Source organism: Fukomys damarensis, unplaced genomic scaffold, assembly GCF_012274545.1.
Source record: "Fukomys damarensis isolate Sample0158 unplaced genomic scaffold, DMR_v1.0_HiC HiC_scaffold_34, whole genome shotgun sequence".
Taxonomy (NCBI): domain Eukaryota; kingdom Metazoa; phylum Chordata; class Mammalia; order Rodentia; family Bathyergidae; genus Fukomys; species Fukomys damarensis.
The window spans coordinates 22,233,572-22,247,520 of NW_022900946.1; the positions used below are offsets into that span (position 1 = coordinate 22,233,572).

General features: G+C 58.5%; 3 protein-coding genes across 6 annotated transcripts; 2 read left to right on the forward strand and 1 right to left on the reverse strand.

Moving 5' to 3' along the window:
• The first annotated feature begins 6 nt into the window (after window positions 1-6).
• Gng13 (G protein subunit gamma 13) lies at window positions 7-1,613 on the forward strand. The gene is made up of 3 exons (XM_010620548.1): window positions 7-15; window positions 1,211-1,342; window positions 1,455-1,613. The coding sequence occupies exons 2-3, from the start codon at window positions 1,245-1,247 to the stop codon at window positions 1,558-1,560; spliced, it is 204 nt and encodes a 67-aa protein (XP_010618850.1). The 5' UTR covers window positions 7-15; window positions 1,211-1,244; the 3' UTR covers window positions 1,561-1,613.
• Window positions 1,605-10,478, reverse strand: Chtf18 (chromosome transmission fidelity factor 18). The gene is made up of 22 exons (XM_010620547.3): window positions 10,133-10,478; window positions 9,773-9,967; window positions 9,547-9,688; window positions 9,189-9,357; window positions 8,617-8,709; window positions 8,477-8,529; window positions 8,223-8,358; window positions 7,458-7,667; window positions 6,870-6,967; window positions 6,452-6,575; window positions 6,206-6,357; window positions 5,903-5,996; window positions 5,519-5,617; window positions 5,319-5,449; window positions 4,548-4,695; window positions 3,522-3,746; window positions 3,292-3,441; window positions 3,080-3,210; window positions 2,357-2,501; window positions 2,138-2,263; window positions 1,853-1,910; window positions 1,605-1,781 (listed from the first exon to the last, which is right to left on the reverse strand). Exons 1-22 carry the CDS (start codon window positions 10,221-10,223, stop codon window positions 1,645-1,647), a joined length of 2,907 nt encoding a protein of 968 aa, XP_010618849.1. The 5' UTR covers window positions 10,224-10,478; the 3' UTR covers window positions 1,605-1,644.
• A 78-nt stretch (window positions 10,479-10,556) lies between these two features.
• On the forward strand, window positions 10,557-13,245 carry Rpusd1 (RNA pseudouridine synthase domain containing 1). Of its 4 annotated transcripts, none has more exons than XM_010620545.3 (6): window positions 10,561-10,688; window positions 11,034-11,226; window positions 11,359-11,482; window positions 11,617-11,719; window positions 11,832-11,933; window positions 12,228-13,245. In XM_010620545.3, the coding sequence occupies exons 2-6, from the start codon at window positions 11,045-11,047 to the stop codon at window positions 12,635-12,637; spliced, it is 921 nt and encodes a 306-aa protein (XP_010618847.1). In that variant the 5' UTR covers window positions 10,561-10,688; window positions 11,034-11,044; the 3' UTR covers window positions 12,638-13,245. The 4 variants fall into 4 exon arrangements, with proteins under 4 accessions (XP_019062541.1, XP_010618847.1, XP_010618848.1 ...); XM_010620546.3 differs by having other exon boundaries at window positions 11,037-11,226; XM_019206996.2 differs by lacking the exon at window positions 11,617-11,719 and having other exon boundaries at window positions 10,557-10,688; window positions 12,228-12,314.
• The last annotated feature ends 704 nt before the right edge of the window (window positions 13,246-13,949 follow it).

The window sequence follows — 13,949 nt, forward strand, 5'->3', positions numbered from 1 at the left end:
CAGCGGTGGCGGCAGGTATGGCCGGTGCTGGGCGGGTGAAGGCCGGGGGATGCGGGGTAAGCACCCACGAGATTTGGACTGCTCCCGCGCCCACGTGGCTGTCCGCGTGCAGTGCCACGGAGAACCAGGGTGGGGCGCGGGAACTTGGGGTCGCTGGCAAAGGCACCAGGCACCCTGCATACCCCCGGCTCTCCTGACCCTGGCCGGCACAACTGCAGTGCCCAGGGATGAAGGTGGCCTCGGTGAGCCCACCATCTACTGAGGCAGGTGCCCTGAGGCCCGTTCCAGCCCCTCTCCGAAGGCCAACAGGGCCAGATCTGGGGAACAGTGAAGAGGGACCCCTGGTCCCCTGGAACCGGGGAAAGGGGGGACAAAAGGCTGCCTACCCTCACCACCCAGCTGTCACTCAGGCTGCTGTACCACAGTCAGGTCCCCTACACCTCAGGCTACGCACCGTCCAAGTCCCGGGCTTGCCTATATCCTGACTCTCAAATGCACACACCCCAGCCTTCGGGAGATGCAAACTGCAGCCAAATCCTCCCAGCCCAGGATTAACCGACCCTGGAGGGAGCTGTCATGCAAAGCAGACGGAGGGATGCCAAAGGAACAGGCAGTCTCCGCCCCCCCCCCCGCAATTTTGTCCTACCTCTCACAACTCTAACAGGCGCCTTAGAAAGGGGACCCACATGAAGGGGGGGGGGGCACAAGATATAGATGACAACAGGACTCTGCACACCTGGAAACCTTTCCAAGGCAGGGAAGACAGTGGCCTGTTCTCCACTCCAGAGCTGGGCCCGATGAGGCTCAGGATGCAAAGGATGGAAAGTTTGCTATGCTGCTAATAAGCTCTGCTGGGTCGGGGAGCCCTGGGGCCTCATTAGTAGGGCCTCATGGGACTCTGGTTCTGGCACCCCGCAACTCCTCTGTGGCCCTCAGAACAGTGGATGTGGGAGTGTGGCCCTGGGATTTGTCCCAGGTGTGGGCACTGGGTGGCAGCCCCCCAGCTCTGTTGCTTCGTCCTGTGCCAGACCCTATGGCACACATTTTTCTTTCAGGACAAAAGATTTGAATGTATGATTTTTTTTTCTAAACTAAAACCTCAGTATTCAGGTTTAACTGCAGTGTTAGCACTTTGCAATAAATGAGTTTTGGGTTGCAGTTTGGGCACTCATCTCTAAATTGTTCACCATCGCTATCCTATGCCCTCCAGCCCCAGGCTGGCTACTTCCGAAGCCCCAGACGCCATGGAGGAGTGGGATGTCCCCCAGATGAAGAAAGAGGTAGAGAGCCTGAAGTACCAGCTGGCCTTCAAGAGGGAGATGTCCTCCAAGACCATTCCGGAGTGAGTCCTCACCTGCCCACCATGCATCTCATTTTCATCTCATTTGTGTGCAGGACCTGGCCCCGGGGACAGGTGTCTCAAGGGCCTGCACTCACTCCTGCCCCACCCGCAGGCTCCTCAAATGGATCGAGGATGGGATCCCCAAGGACCCCTTCCTGAACCCTGACTTGATGAAGAACAACCCCTGGGTGGAGAAGGGCAAGTGTGCCATCCTGTGAGCCAGACACAGTGGGTGTAAAGTGTGACTTTATAAAGACTTCTCCAGACAGTGTCCTCCTGGTGCATTTCCTGTGCGTCTCGTGCTACAATAGGTCCCTGATATACACGCCCCGCCGCACAGCATTGGAGACGCCCTCGTTGAAGCGGAACCAGACCTCGCTCCTGCCCACTGCTGTGCCCATGTGCCACTCTACCGCATCCTTCTCTGGGGCCTTGGTCTCTGTAGGGACCACAGGGTTACTCTTCAGCCACCCCCAGCCCCCGGGGGATCCCCTCCCCACCCACACACACCTGTACTTGGAGCTGCTGCTCTCCTGACAACCACACGTCCGAAGAAGTCCCTCTCAGGCTGCAGGAAGAGGGTATCAAGCGTGGGGCTGGGTGGGGTGATGGGAACTACCACGTCTTAGGGTGGAGGTCTTGAGCCTGGGCTTGCAGCTGAGGACACCTTTTCCAGTCCATTACCCACTGATCCCAGCCCAACCCAACAGGTTCATCCTTAGGCCTCAGAGCCAGCCTAGCACTCCAGAGCCCACCCAACCCCTCACAGCAGCCTTGCCTGGCCCTGCCCCACACCTGCTCCTCCAACGCTGCTTTCTTCATGATATATTCTAGCCGCTGTTCGTGGTTGCGCAGAGCCGTTTGCCTCACCTCTTTACTCCCCACAAAGAGACCTTCGGGCCCTGGGGCACTCCGGTCCACCTACAGGGAACATTGTGGTAACACCGTGGACAGCATCCACTCCCCGGGTCCCACTGTGCCCAACAGGATAGGTCCACAGGGGGCCTAGCTCACCTGGGGGCCAACCCTCGCATGAGCCAAAGCCTCTGCCCGACGCATCTTTTCCACCTCAATCTCCCGGGCGATGAGCTGCTTGGCCTGGTAGGTGAGGGGCTTTCGGGCAGGCAGCTCAGGGAAGTGGCAGACCTCTTCCACATTCCTGCTCAGGGCCAGCGTGGGACACCAGGGCACTGGTCAGCAGGGCCAGGGCCAGAGGCCTGCCTAGTGCTCCAACCCCTCACACTAGGACTCTGAGAGCTGAAGTGGGGGATGAAGTCCCACTGCAATTATACTCCAGCCCCATGACAGTTGGAAATTAACAGCTTTGAGCCTCAGTTTTCCCAACTACGAGCAGAAAGATGGAGGAACCTGCTCACACGCAGAGGAAGTAAAACAATGGGCAGGGATGCAGGGATGCAGGGTTCTGAATACCAGAGCCCTCACTAAGCCACTAAACAATAGGGCCATTGCTCTGGTACCTCATACACTAGTCCACAGTACTTGAAGAGCTTTCACTGTCACACATGAGGCCATCCAACTGGGGGACACTGAGGTTGGGAGATGTGACAGTGACTTCAGGTCCCAGGGCTGTGCCTAGGGTGTACCCACACCCAACTCTGTCACAGCTGGGCAGGGCTAAGCTGGGACTGCCACTCCCAACACCTTGCCACGACCATGTGGGTTTCGGCACCCATCCTGCAGCCCTAGGCCTTCCCCAACCCGGAGCTGGGGACTCACGGCTCCAGCCTGTAGAGGTACTGTCCATCAGGTGTGCGTTCCTGGCGGTAGGTGAGACTGTAGGCAAGCATGGTGCTCACAAGGCTGGACAGCTGCTGCTTCTCACCAGCACTGTACAGCTGTGTGCTCACCTAGGGCCAAGTGGGAGGTTAAGTAAAGCCAGAGCCACCCCTACCAGGCACTACAGCCTCTGCTCTATGCAAGGCACTCACAGGGCGCAACTTAGGCGCAAGGATGTCCAAGAGCAGGCAGAGGGTGTCCAGGATGAGGACCTGGGGTGTGGCCCGGCTGCGGGTGGCTGGCGCAACGCCTGACACGATTGTCTGGATCAAGTTTCTCATGTGACTCATCCGGTTCTGGGCCTGGGGCAGAGGTGAGCCAGGGCTGTGTGACCAGAATCATGTGGGGGCCAGGCCCTGGCACAGACAGAACCAAGGCGTACCTCTTGCTGGGTGCTGGGGAAGGCAATCCGAGGCACATGGCTAGAGGCAAAGAGCACATGGAAGGCTGCAGGCAGGAAGGACAGGTAGCGCAGGAGCTGGAAGCTCTGGCCATGGTGGGCAGCCCGCTCCAACAGGTCGTCAAAGGCCAGCCAGTCGAGGGCCACGCACACAGATCCCAAGCTGGAGTCCCGGAGCCGCAGGCGCAAGAAGTTGTCAAAAAGGCCCTGGAGGAGGTGGGAACCTGAGCCTCATCCACCTCCCAGCATTATAGCAGCACTACTGTGAGACTTATCCCTTCTGCCTACCTTGGAAAGTCCTGCATGCAGGGCTCAGCAGGAAGTGAGAGAACATGGCCAGGACCTAAGAGGTCCAACTTGAGCTGTCTTGAGACAGCACAGAATTCTGTCTACCCCATGAGGAGCCAGCAGGGGCACAGGCCCCACCCCCAACTACACAGCTGGAAGGGAGCCCCAAACTCCCCCGACGTGGGAGTTCCATCTGCACAGCTGCACTATGTGCCCTTCCATGCTGCGGATTTTCAGAGTGGCTGAAGATCCCCAGCCGTTAATCCAAAGCTGCTTAGGGTTGGGAGGCAGCTTAGGCGAGGTTTCCTCACAGAGGGGGCCTCTGCCACGTGCTTAGGCCAACACTATCCCATGTACCCTACATCTAGCATCCAGCCCTCCCAGGCCCTGGAACCCAGTGTGGACCACAGCAGAGGCCTCCGTCCCCAGCCCTACCTCGCAGGTGATCTCAGCCAGCAGGCAGTGACTATAAGCCACTGCCAGAGCCCATGCTCCCTGCTTCCCTCTCTCTCATTCCCTTCCTGGCTCCCAAGAGTCCCCGCAGCCCTCCGTCCCTGTCCCTACCACCCCTCAGGGCCTCTCCAATGCCCTCTTCATTTCTCACTCATTCCTGCCTTTTCCCACCACATGTCACCATCCAGACTTCCTCCCAAGCACTCCCTTCAGCAATGGAGCATCAAGGATTCTGCCCCTGGGAGGGCTCACAGGGAAGATAGGTACCTGGACCACTTTCTCATGTTCACCCGCAGAGGTGGTGACTTGCAGGATGTGGTAGAAGCGCTGGGAGGCCAGGGTTAGGGAGCCCATGTCCCTGTCACCAGGCAGCAGTGTGTGGGCTAGCAGGTCAGGGTCCTGGCCTCCAAGTCGCCTGCAGGAAGTGAAAAAGGTAAGGGTTGTGGCTGGAATGGGGCCTCCTCACTCTTCTGGAAGAGCTCACAGCTGACCCGGAGCAGTGGCCCCTTCAGTCTTCCCAGTGACACCCCCACAGCCCTTGCTGCCCTGGATATGTTGACATCACCCTGTAGCCACAGGGGACTTCAGTTAACTGGGGAATTCCCCTAAGTGGAGCTCCCAGCCCTTGGGAGAAAGACCCTGATGTGGACTGACCCTCAGGGTAGGGAGCTCTAAGAGAAGGCCACTCACAGAGGGCCAGGATGGCAACTCTACACACCAGATCCAGGCGCCTCTGGGTACCTCCCCATCAGTTAGGGGCACTGACCAGACTAGCATGCCTAACCTGGGTCAGAGCAGACACACAACTGCCCCTACCCACCTGAGGCTTCGTAGTCTTGTTCAGGAGGTAGAGAGGGTTAAAACCAGGCAAAGCTACCCCAAGAGCCATAAAGGTACGGAGACAGAGACCCTTGAAGGCCAGGGTTATGGACATAAGGCTTGTTGGTAAAAGTGATACTGACCTGCACTGGGTCAGCTTCCTGAGATCTTAGGCACTACGGGCATCTGGGCTGAGGCTAGCCTGCTACACACACCTACCTCTGGGCCCGGGGCAGCTGGAAGACCTCTTGCCACACGAAGAAAAGTCCTTTGCGCTGGTCCTTAAGGCCAACATGAGTAGTCTGCACATCCCGCACACTGAGTTCACGCTGGCCACGCCCATGCAGGAACTAGTTGGGCAATGAGGTTAGAGGCCAGCACTACCCACCTCAAGCTACCCTCCAGACTAGCTACCTTACCTGCAAGGTGTTAATGCAAGCACGGATGTCATTGTCTGCCTTCTCACAAAGGGCTGCCAGTGCACCCGGGTCGGACTGCATCCCCTGTCGCAGTGAGATCTGCAGGGAAAGTAGGGGTGCCACAGGGGCTGTGTGGCCCACCCTCAAGGGCCAACCCCATGGCCACAGCACTATTTCCCAGACATAGGGAGGTGAACAGTAGCCCTGTCCCATAGGCGGCCAGAGGCTACATATCCCTATGACTGGCCTCTGCCCCTGCTTGACTGCCCACCACCACAGGCAAAGCTGGTTTCAGGTCCAGGGGAGAAGGGACCATGACAGAGGCCACATCCCTTACCCCAGGTCGCCCAAGAAAACCTTGGTTGCCTGCCCTGCCCTGCTGACCTCCTGGAGCCGCTGCACCAGCCTTGAGGGCAGAGTCGGTGGGAAATGGAGCAGGAAAGCCTGCTGCTTCAGCTGTCGCAGAGACGGTGCAAACCTGCAGAAGGGGTGGGTTGTGGCCACACTGGTACGAACACAGGGGCCCAGGCAAGACCATCCCAAGGCTGGAGCCCGGCTCCCCACCATGCCCAGTACAGGCCACCCTACTCTCTAGTCAAGGAGGCCAGGGCCCCCATTTGGTGCAGGCTGCCCCTTGATGGTCACTGAGGCTAGGACATCCCATCTAGTGCGAGCCACCCTACTCACTGGTCATTGCAGATACATATGATGGGCCTGGTCAGGAGGGCCCCCTCTCTCCGGTGCCCTCTGCCCACTCCCAAGGGCACATCTGGGCCACCTGGCTCTGCCTCCTGTGGACCCTTGCGGTTCAAAATGCTCAGGAGGACATTGATGGCAGCCTTTGGGGACGTACGGAGAGATGTAGTAAGCAGAGGCTTTGGTGCCTGCCCACCCCTGCCCACCCCTGCCCACCCCTGCAGTAAGGAGGCCCACCGTAGGGGCCCCATCAATCTCATCAATGACCAGGCAGTTGGGCTTCCCGCTGGCACCCAGTACTGACTCCATCTGCGTGGCTGCTTCAATGCGTGTGCGGAAAGCCTCGGGGCTACGGTCATCACTGCAACAATAAGGCCAGGAGAGGGTCGTGAGGCAGCTGGGCTAGTAACCAGTATGCCCAGCAGGACAACATCAAAGGCAGGGCCACACCTGCACTGCAGCCACTCCGGAACGTGGCCACCCCCAACCCTAGTGAGCCCTGATGAAGGACGTGCACCACATACCCAGGACCCTGGCCCCTTGTGAGACAGGAACAACTAACTGTAACAGGTCTCAGGGTTTTAGCTCAGACTCAATCAGATGCCTCAGGAGACAGGAGACCAGGAGCCAGAACCAGACCTTCTGCACCACTCACCTGGCATTCATCTCCACCACACAGTACCCAGCGTGCCGTGCAATCACATGTGCCAGTGTGGTCTTGCCCAGCCCCGGGGGCCCATACAGTAGGGCTACCTGCAGCCAAGGCAGAAGATATACTGCAAGCTACACAGCCTTGGAAGGAAGTCCCAGCCAGAAAGAGGCTGAAAACCAGGCCTCTCAAGGCTGGGAGCTATTAGCCACATCCCTACCCACCAGCCACCAAACAAGAACACTGCGTGTTCAGAGTCCAAAGCCAGTTCCTCAGAGCAAGAGAAAGTCCTGCAAGGAGAAAATTACACTGGGGCTTGACAGGGACACAGCCAGTACCATTAACCATCCACTGTGCAAGCGAACCATGCTGGTAAAAACAGAGTCCTTTGAGGGGCATTGGCATTTTCAAAACTGTTAGGCAAAAAGATTCAAAATGAACCTCACAATACAGTACTTTGTATAAACATTGACCCTATACCCGCAGCCTCTAGAGCATCAAAGTGCACCATGGACCTCTGAGGATGCAATATTACCAACTGCTTAAAGGGTATCCTGGGCTCAGAGGTCTACATCAAGGCTAAGAGGGACTCACCTTCTGCCGGGGACGCCCATTTGGATCTAGCTCAGCCTCCAGCATCTCTTCCACCACCTGCTCCTGGCTTTTCCACTTGCTAGAGGCCGTGGCCTCCTTGCCAGTCCGGGCTGGCTCTACCTTGGGCCTGGGCTTCCGGGCAGGCCTCTCATGGCCAAACACCACCAGGTCCCACAGCTTCAGCCATTTGAGCAAGCAGCGATTGGTGAACTGTGGGGAGGGAAGAATGGCCTAAGGCAGCAACTCTAGCCTTTTAGAGCTTTTAATGAAAACAAGCAGCTGTGGCATGTGTGCCATAGGCACTGGCATGAGGGAAGGACCCTGCCTGTCCCTCACATCAGCCTGCTACCGTAAGCTTGCACCACAGGCAGAGCCACCAAGACTCAGGAGAATGAAGGACTTCTGGTAAGTGGCAGAGGGACTCACACCAGGCCTACATTCCCACACCCTGGCCCCAGCCCCTGGGACCTCCTGCCCTCCCCAGGGGACTACCAGCGTCAGGAGCTACAATGCAAGAAAGGAGATAGGCACGGGGCAGGAGATGCCCTAGACACCTAGACCAGCTCACAGCAAGTCATGGGTGACTGGCAGCAAACCAGATGTGTGGGGACTGTTTCTCATTTATGACCCAATGGGACAGACCAGAGTCCCCCACTTCATCCTGGCAGCCCAGTGGTTTTGCAATACAAACATCAGCTGGACTTTAGGTTCTTCTCTCTTGCAAACAGAAAAGCCAGTGACACCTGAGCAGGAACAAGAACTCACATCATCACTAAGCAATTCTGTGTAGCGCCGGGGTGCAAATTCATCCACCCAGAGGCAGTGCTGGGATGTGTCTTGGCCATCAGTAGGCTCCTCCACGGGGGCCCTCATGGTCTGGGCCTCTTCTTCAGACCTGAGGCTAAAGAGTATTGTGTCCTGATCCAACACATCCAGGCCTTGAGCCCTCACAGAGACCATGTCCACATATACCCCACAAGGGTTAGTCCCTGGGGAGCAGGGAAGGCCCACCAAGTCACCTGTGCAGCGTGTCTGAGAGCTGCTGGGCCTCCTGTATTAACCGCTGCTGTCGCTATGCAAACAGAATAGGGTGGGTCAGGATAGCTCCAATGCCACTCCCTCTACTTCCTGCACTCCCCAGCAAACCTCGAACACCCACCTCACTGTCAACCTGCTCCTTCAGGGAAGCAAAGGAGACACCCAGCAGGTCCAGCCGGCCAGGGCGTCGCCACTGGACATCCAAGAGAGAGCCCTGGTTGGGGAACACAGCAGTCACTTCTGGACCCCTTCCTAGGTCATGGGATCACCTAAAACCCTTTCCCTCAGAAGCTACGTAGCAGGCTGATGTGAGAGGCAGGCTGGGTCCCTCCTACAAAGAACATCTGACCACAGACGACAGAGGAGGAAGCCACCAACAGAGAGCAAGTCTAAGGGAGGCAGCTTTCAGGGGTAAAGAGGGCTTGGGTAGGGGCTTAGATGGTAGTGTGAGGTTGGAAGGCTATGCCTGCTAAGGCTATCCCTCTCCCAGTAGTCTCCCAGTAGTTGCTTTCCCACCTCTGGGCTGCACAGACATGCCAACTTCCAGCAAACCAAAAGGCAAAAGCTGCTGTGAATCTGCCGAGAAGGTCTGCAGTGGACATGAGGCCCAGATTCTTTCCTGGGCAGCATCAACCTGCCCATTCTATACAATGGCCCCAGCCAGCCCCACACTTGTACCTCTACAGTACCCACCTGCACTCCAGTGCCTGAGGAGTCAGGACGGAGCACCAGAAAGGCCCGGTCACCACCTGTGGAGGTCACGTTGATGTAATCTTCCAAGACAGGAGGTCGCCTCAAGACAGGATTGTGAGTGCCATGTAAACCCTTTGCGAGACCTGCCTCTGCAACAGCATCCAGGAGTCTGGGAAGGGACAGGGCTCAGTCTCAGGGTCTTATACTTACTGTCACATTGGGATGGGTTACCTGGACTCCCCTCAGCCACCAACCCTTCCCACAGGCCTCCACTCTGAGGACGTCACCCAGGGAACAGAATGCCTCCAAATGTCTCCTGGAAAGACAGGGGGAAGAAAGGGTGCCCTAAGCCACACACCCACACAGCTCAGTGGGGACCTCAGGACTCAGAGGGGGGGTTATGTCCCTTGGTGGGGACTCAGGAAACTGCAGCTCCTCCATTTCTGGCCCGAAGTTCAGTCTCTTCATGGCCTCCAGCTTGCGCCGCTTGACCTTGGGGGCTGCAGAGGCACAGCAGAGGAACTGGAAGGAGAGCTCCTTCCCACTACACCCCCACCCAGAACAGGGGCCGCCTGTGGGCTTACTGTGGGGCAGGGGCTCCTTGCTGGGGGAGGCAGCATCCTCCGGCCGCTTTCTGGCACCGCGTCTGCTGCTGCCCTGAGAACCAGGGGGATAGGTACAAGTGTCGGCGTCCCCACCAGCGATGGCCTCCTCGAACACTGGCCAGCGTCCGGCCGGGGCAGGCGGAGGGGCCCCCGAGGGCGGCAAGAATGGCATCCCTGCGGAGAAAGCAGTTCACAGCAGATAAAAGCCGGGACAGGAGCCAAGCTCCGCCCGCGACATTGAAAGCCTTCGCTTGCCGCCGCTCCCCCGACTCAGGTAGGGGCATCACCACCGAATACCTCTCCCTGACTCACGCCGCGCGCCCCGGGGCCTGCACCCACCTTCCAGCTCGGCCAGCACCTCGAGCTCCGCCGCGAACTGGCTCTGGAAGTCATCCTCCACGCCGTGCAGCTCCTCCTCGTAGTCCTCCATGGAGCCCTAGCCTAGCCCTAACCCTGGAGACACCCCACACACACACACATACACACAGCCCCTACACACTCGGTGCCCCGCGCGCTCCGAACCTCCCGCGCCACAACCACAGTCTCTGTAGCCACGCTCCAACCCCACCCCGAGCGTGTCGGGGCCGCCAATCAGTCGCCGGCGTGCCCAGCGGCGCTCGCCATTGGTCAGCAGGGTAGGGGCGGGGTTTTGCGCAAGCCGGTGGGGTGAATTTCGCTCAGTGGTCACAGCGGGGACCTAGAGCTCTTGCCATTGGCCTATACAGCCGCTTGTCCGTAGTGAGGCGGGCCGTGAGAGGGGAGAAGGCGGGTCTGCGCGCGCAGGTGGGCGGGCAGAAGCGCGGCTCGCCGATGCCCGGGCACCTAGAGTAGGAAAGCGGGCTGGAGACTCGGACAGAAGTGGCATCTGGGCCCGGACGGCGTGGACAGGCCGCAGGTCGGTTCTGAGGTGCACAAGGGTGCAAGAGGCTCTCAGAGCCGGGGTTTGCTCATCAGGCGCATGAGCGGGGCCGTGGGCTCCTGCGAAGGTGTGTGGACACTCTCTTAGCTGTCCACTCAGAAAAGGCCCACAGCTCCGCTTTTCCTCCCAGATCGGGAGTGTCTCAGGGCAAGGCGGGCTAACCCCCATCTCCGTGCGCACCACTGCATCCCTCTGTCCTCCACCCCTCCCTACCCCCAGATGGGTCATAAAGAGCTCCCACCCCGAGGGCGCACACATCCTGCCTAAAACACAGAGTGTTGTTGCAACTGGAAGGCCCAGGGCTCACTCCTACCCTCGCAGCAGGCCCTGCCATGGAGCCGGGCAGCGTGGAGAACCTGTCCATCGTATATCAGAGCCGTGACTTCTTGGTGGTAAACAAGCACTGGGACCTACGTATTGACTGCAAGACCTGGCGGGAGACCTTGACCCTGCAGAAGCAGCTTCGGCACCACTTCCCAGAGTTGGCTGACCCTGACACCTGCTACGGGTTCAGGTATGTGGCCTGCACGGGTGTCCCATAGCAGCAGCCACTGGAGGGAAGTCACTCTGACTTGGAGCTTTGCCAGGGAGCCCTGGCCACACCATCCAACAGCATCTGGGTACCACTGCACGTTGCTTTCCATAGGTTCTGCCACCAGCTGGACTTCTCCACCAGCGGGGCACTGTGCGTGGCCCTGAACAAGGCAGCCGCAGGCAGTGCTTATAGATGCTTCAAGGAGCGGCGCGTCACCAAAGCTTACTTGGCATTGGTAAGGGTAGAGCAGGGGAACCTAGGACTCCCACCTACTTTCACAGACCTCGCATGGCCACTGGATGTCAAGCAGACTCCCCAGCGGTGGCAGGATGGGCCACTGAGGTGCATGTGGTAACTCTTACCTGGCAGGTTCGGGGCCATATCCAGGAGAGCCAGCTGACAGTCAGCTATGCCATTGGCAGGAACAGCACGGAGGGCCGGACGCATACCATGTGCATCGAGGGCTCACAGGGTATGACAGCCATGGTTGGGGGCCAGGACACACATCCAGCAAGGGCCCTGCACATAATTGGCCATCTGGGGCAAGTGTGGGTTAGGGCTGACACACCTGCTCCCACACCCAGGTTGCGAGAACCCAAAGCCAAGTCTCACAGAGCTGCTGGTCCTGGAGCATGGGCTATATGACGGCAATCCTGTATCCAAAGTGCTGCTGAAGCCACTGACAGGTGTGTCCAGGGCAGGGCAGGGGCCCAGTCATTCAAGAAAGTGAATTGAGGCACAGAAACCTTATATGGCCCACCTGAGTCACCTGGGAACAGCCAGTGCTAAGGTCTGCTGGCAATCCCAGAATGGTCTCTTGTCTTGGATCTTGATGTCTCACATATAGTGGGAACAGAGGGTCACCTACTAAGGGTGAGATTCTGAGGCTACAGCAAGGGAAATATCAGAAAGTGATACAAGCTGGGTGGGGTGTGGGCATAGAGCTGCCCACCCTAGCCTGACCTCCACCTGCCCCACAGGCCGGACTCACCAGCTGCGTGTGCACTGCAGTGCCCTCGGTCACCCTATTGTGGGTGATTTGACATATGGGCAGGCCACTGGCCAAGAGGACCAGCCTTTCCGCATGATGCTGCACGCATTCTACCTGCGCATCCCCACACTGGCTGAGTGTGTGGAGGCCTGCACACCAGATCCCTTCCTGTCTACCCTTGATGCCTGTTGGTGCCCCCACACCCTGGTGCAACCTCTTGACCAGCTTGTCCAGGCCCTACGGGCTGCCCCTGATCCTGGACCAATGGATGGGGACCCTGGGTCCTGTAGCCCCTCTGTACCCCTACCTGGGCCAGGCCGGGACCCCCAAGAGACAGAAGCTCAACGAACATCCTGCCTGCAGTGGCTGTCAGAGTGGACACTGGAACCAGACAACTGAGAGCCACTGTGGGGTACTGGGCTCAGCTGGGCCTGAGAGAAAGGGCTAGCAGAGCAAGCAGAGGGCCAGGCAGGCGTGATTGCTGGAGTTCAGTGCTGTCAGGCTGTGGTATTAATACCTGATTAGGGGGCCTTCCTCCCCGTATCTCCGGGGCAAAACTCTTCCTGCTAGAGCAACTTTGTGACTCCCAAGTGTTCCCCTAGCCACGATGGTGAACCTATGGCCCATGTGCCATAGTTGTTATCATTGAAACCTCTAAAAGGTTAGCCATCACTGCCCTAGGGCCTCATCTCACAGACCTACCAGAGGCCATCTAGCTGGTAGCCTCAGAGCTAAGATCTAGCCAGCCTTTGCCCCTAGGTGGGTTCCTGCTGGCCCAGAAGCTGCTGCCTCTGGTGTCCCACTCACGCAGAGGCCTCCTCACCTGGGCTTTGGTCCCAGGTCCACCCAGTCCTGTGAGGCATTTCACTCTCCTCTGATCCTCTTAATTTACAGCCTGCCCAGATCCTTTCCCGCAGTCACACCCTGCCTCTTCCTGGCCTCGCCTGCCTGGGGCCTTTGCTTTAGCTGCACTCTGCCCTGGGCCCTGCCCTCCTTTGCCTGCATTCAGTGCTTGGCCCTGGTGCCTTGGGCTGTGCGGGGCATCAGCAGAGGCCTGTCCCTTCGAACCCAACACGTGTACTGCTTCTGCTATGGGGCTTCTGGGCTCCTGTTCCTGGCTGCAGCTCTTGCCACAGCAATACCTGCCTGGCTCCCACATGGCCACATGGTGTCACTGTACCTTTAGGAAGCAGCCTGCCCTTACCATCTCTGTTCCTTCTGGTAACATCATCTTCCTGGCTGCAGCTGGGCCATAGGATTTGGAATAAATGTTTAGTAACCAATCTCACAAGTGACCATGAGTGCAATGATCTCAGCTCCAACCCATCCAGCAGGGTCCACAATGGATCTCAAGGTCCTGACTGCTGACCAGCCCTCCCTTCAGGCCTTGTGGGTTTGAAGCCTCAGAGGCTGGGATCTTGGGGGCAGAAGCCAGGTGGCCCAGGCCCCAAAGGATCCTAGCCTCCCAGTCTAAGGCATCACAGTACCAAGCCAGCCTCACCTGGGGTCCCTTATGGGTCTGCTATGTGTACCACAGAGGTCATAGCACTGGCTTTCAGAATCAGCTCTGTGAGGGAGGGCGTTCTGGGCTGCCTGCCTTAGTCTTGGCCAAGGTCCCAGCAGCAACACTGGGTCAGGGTGAGAGGAGGTGCCTTCTAGGGCCCTGGACCAGTTTCCTCACCGTGGTCTCCTGGGGAGGCTAAGTTCCCAC

What these genes read in the sequence shown, in the direction of transcription:
- Gng13 (XM_010620548.1), top strand. Translation starts at nt 1,245, where the DNA reads ATGGAGGAGTGGGATGTCCCCCAGATGAAGAAAGAGGTAGAGAGCCTG. An exon ending in TCCTCCAAGACCATTCCGGA is followed by an intron (nt 1,343 to 1,454) that starts GTGAGTCCTCAC and finishes CCCCACCCGCAG; the next exon opens with GCTCCTCAAATGGATCGAGG.
- Chtf18 (XM_010620547.3), bottom strand. Translation starts at nt 10,223, where the DNA reads ATGGAGGACTACGAGGAGGAGCTGCACGGCGTGGAGGATGACTTCCAG. An exon ending in CTCTCAGACACGCTGCACAG is followed by an intron (nt 8,359 to 8,476) that starts GTGACTTGGTGG and finishes AATACTCTTTAG; the next exon opens with CCTCAGGTCTGAAGAAGAGG. An exon ending in AAGCAGCGTTGGAGGAGCAG is followed by an intron (nt 1,911 to 2,137) that starts GTGTGGGGCAGG and finishes CTCTTCCTGCAG; the next exon opens with CCTGAGAGGGACTTCTTCGG.
- Rpusd1 (XM_010620545.3), top strand. Translation starts at nt 11,045, where the DNA reads ATGGAGCCGGGCAGCGTGGAGAACCTGTCCATCGTATATCAGAGCCGT. An exon ending in GACACCTGCTACGGGTTCAG is followed by an intron (nt 11,227 to 11,358) that starts GTATGTGGCCTG and finishes TGCTTTCCATAG; the next exon opens with GTTCTGCCACCAGCTGGACT. An exon ending in CCAAAGCTTACTTGGCATTG is followed by an intron (nt 11,483 to 11,616) that starts GTAAGGGTAGAG and finishes CTTACCTGGCAG; the next exon opens with GTTCGGGGCCATATCCAGGA.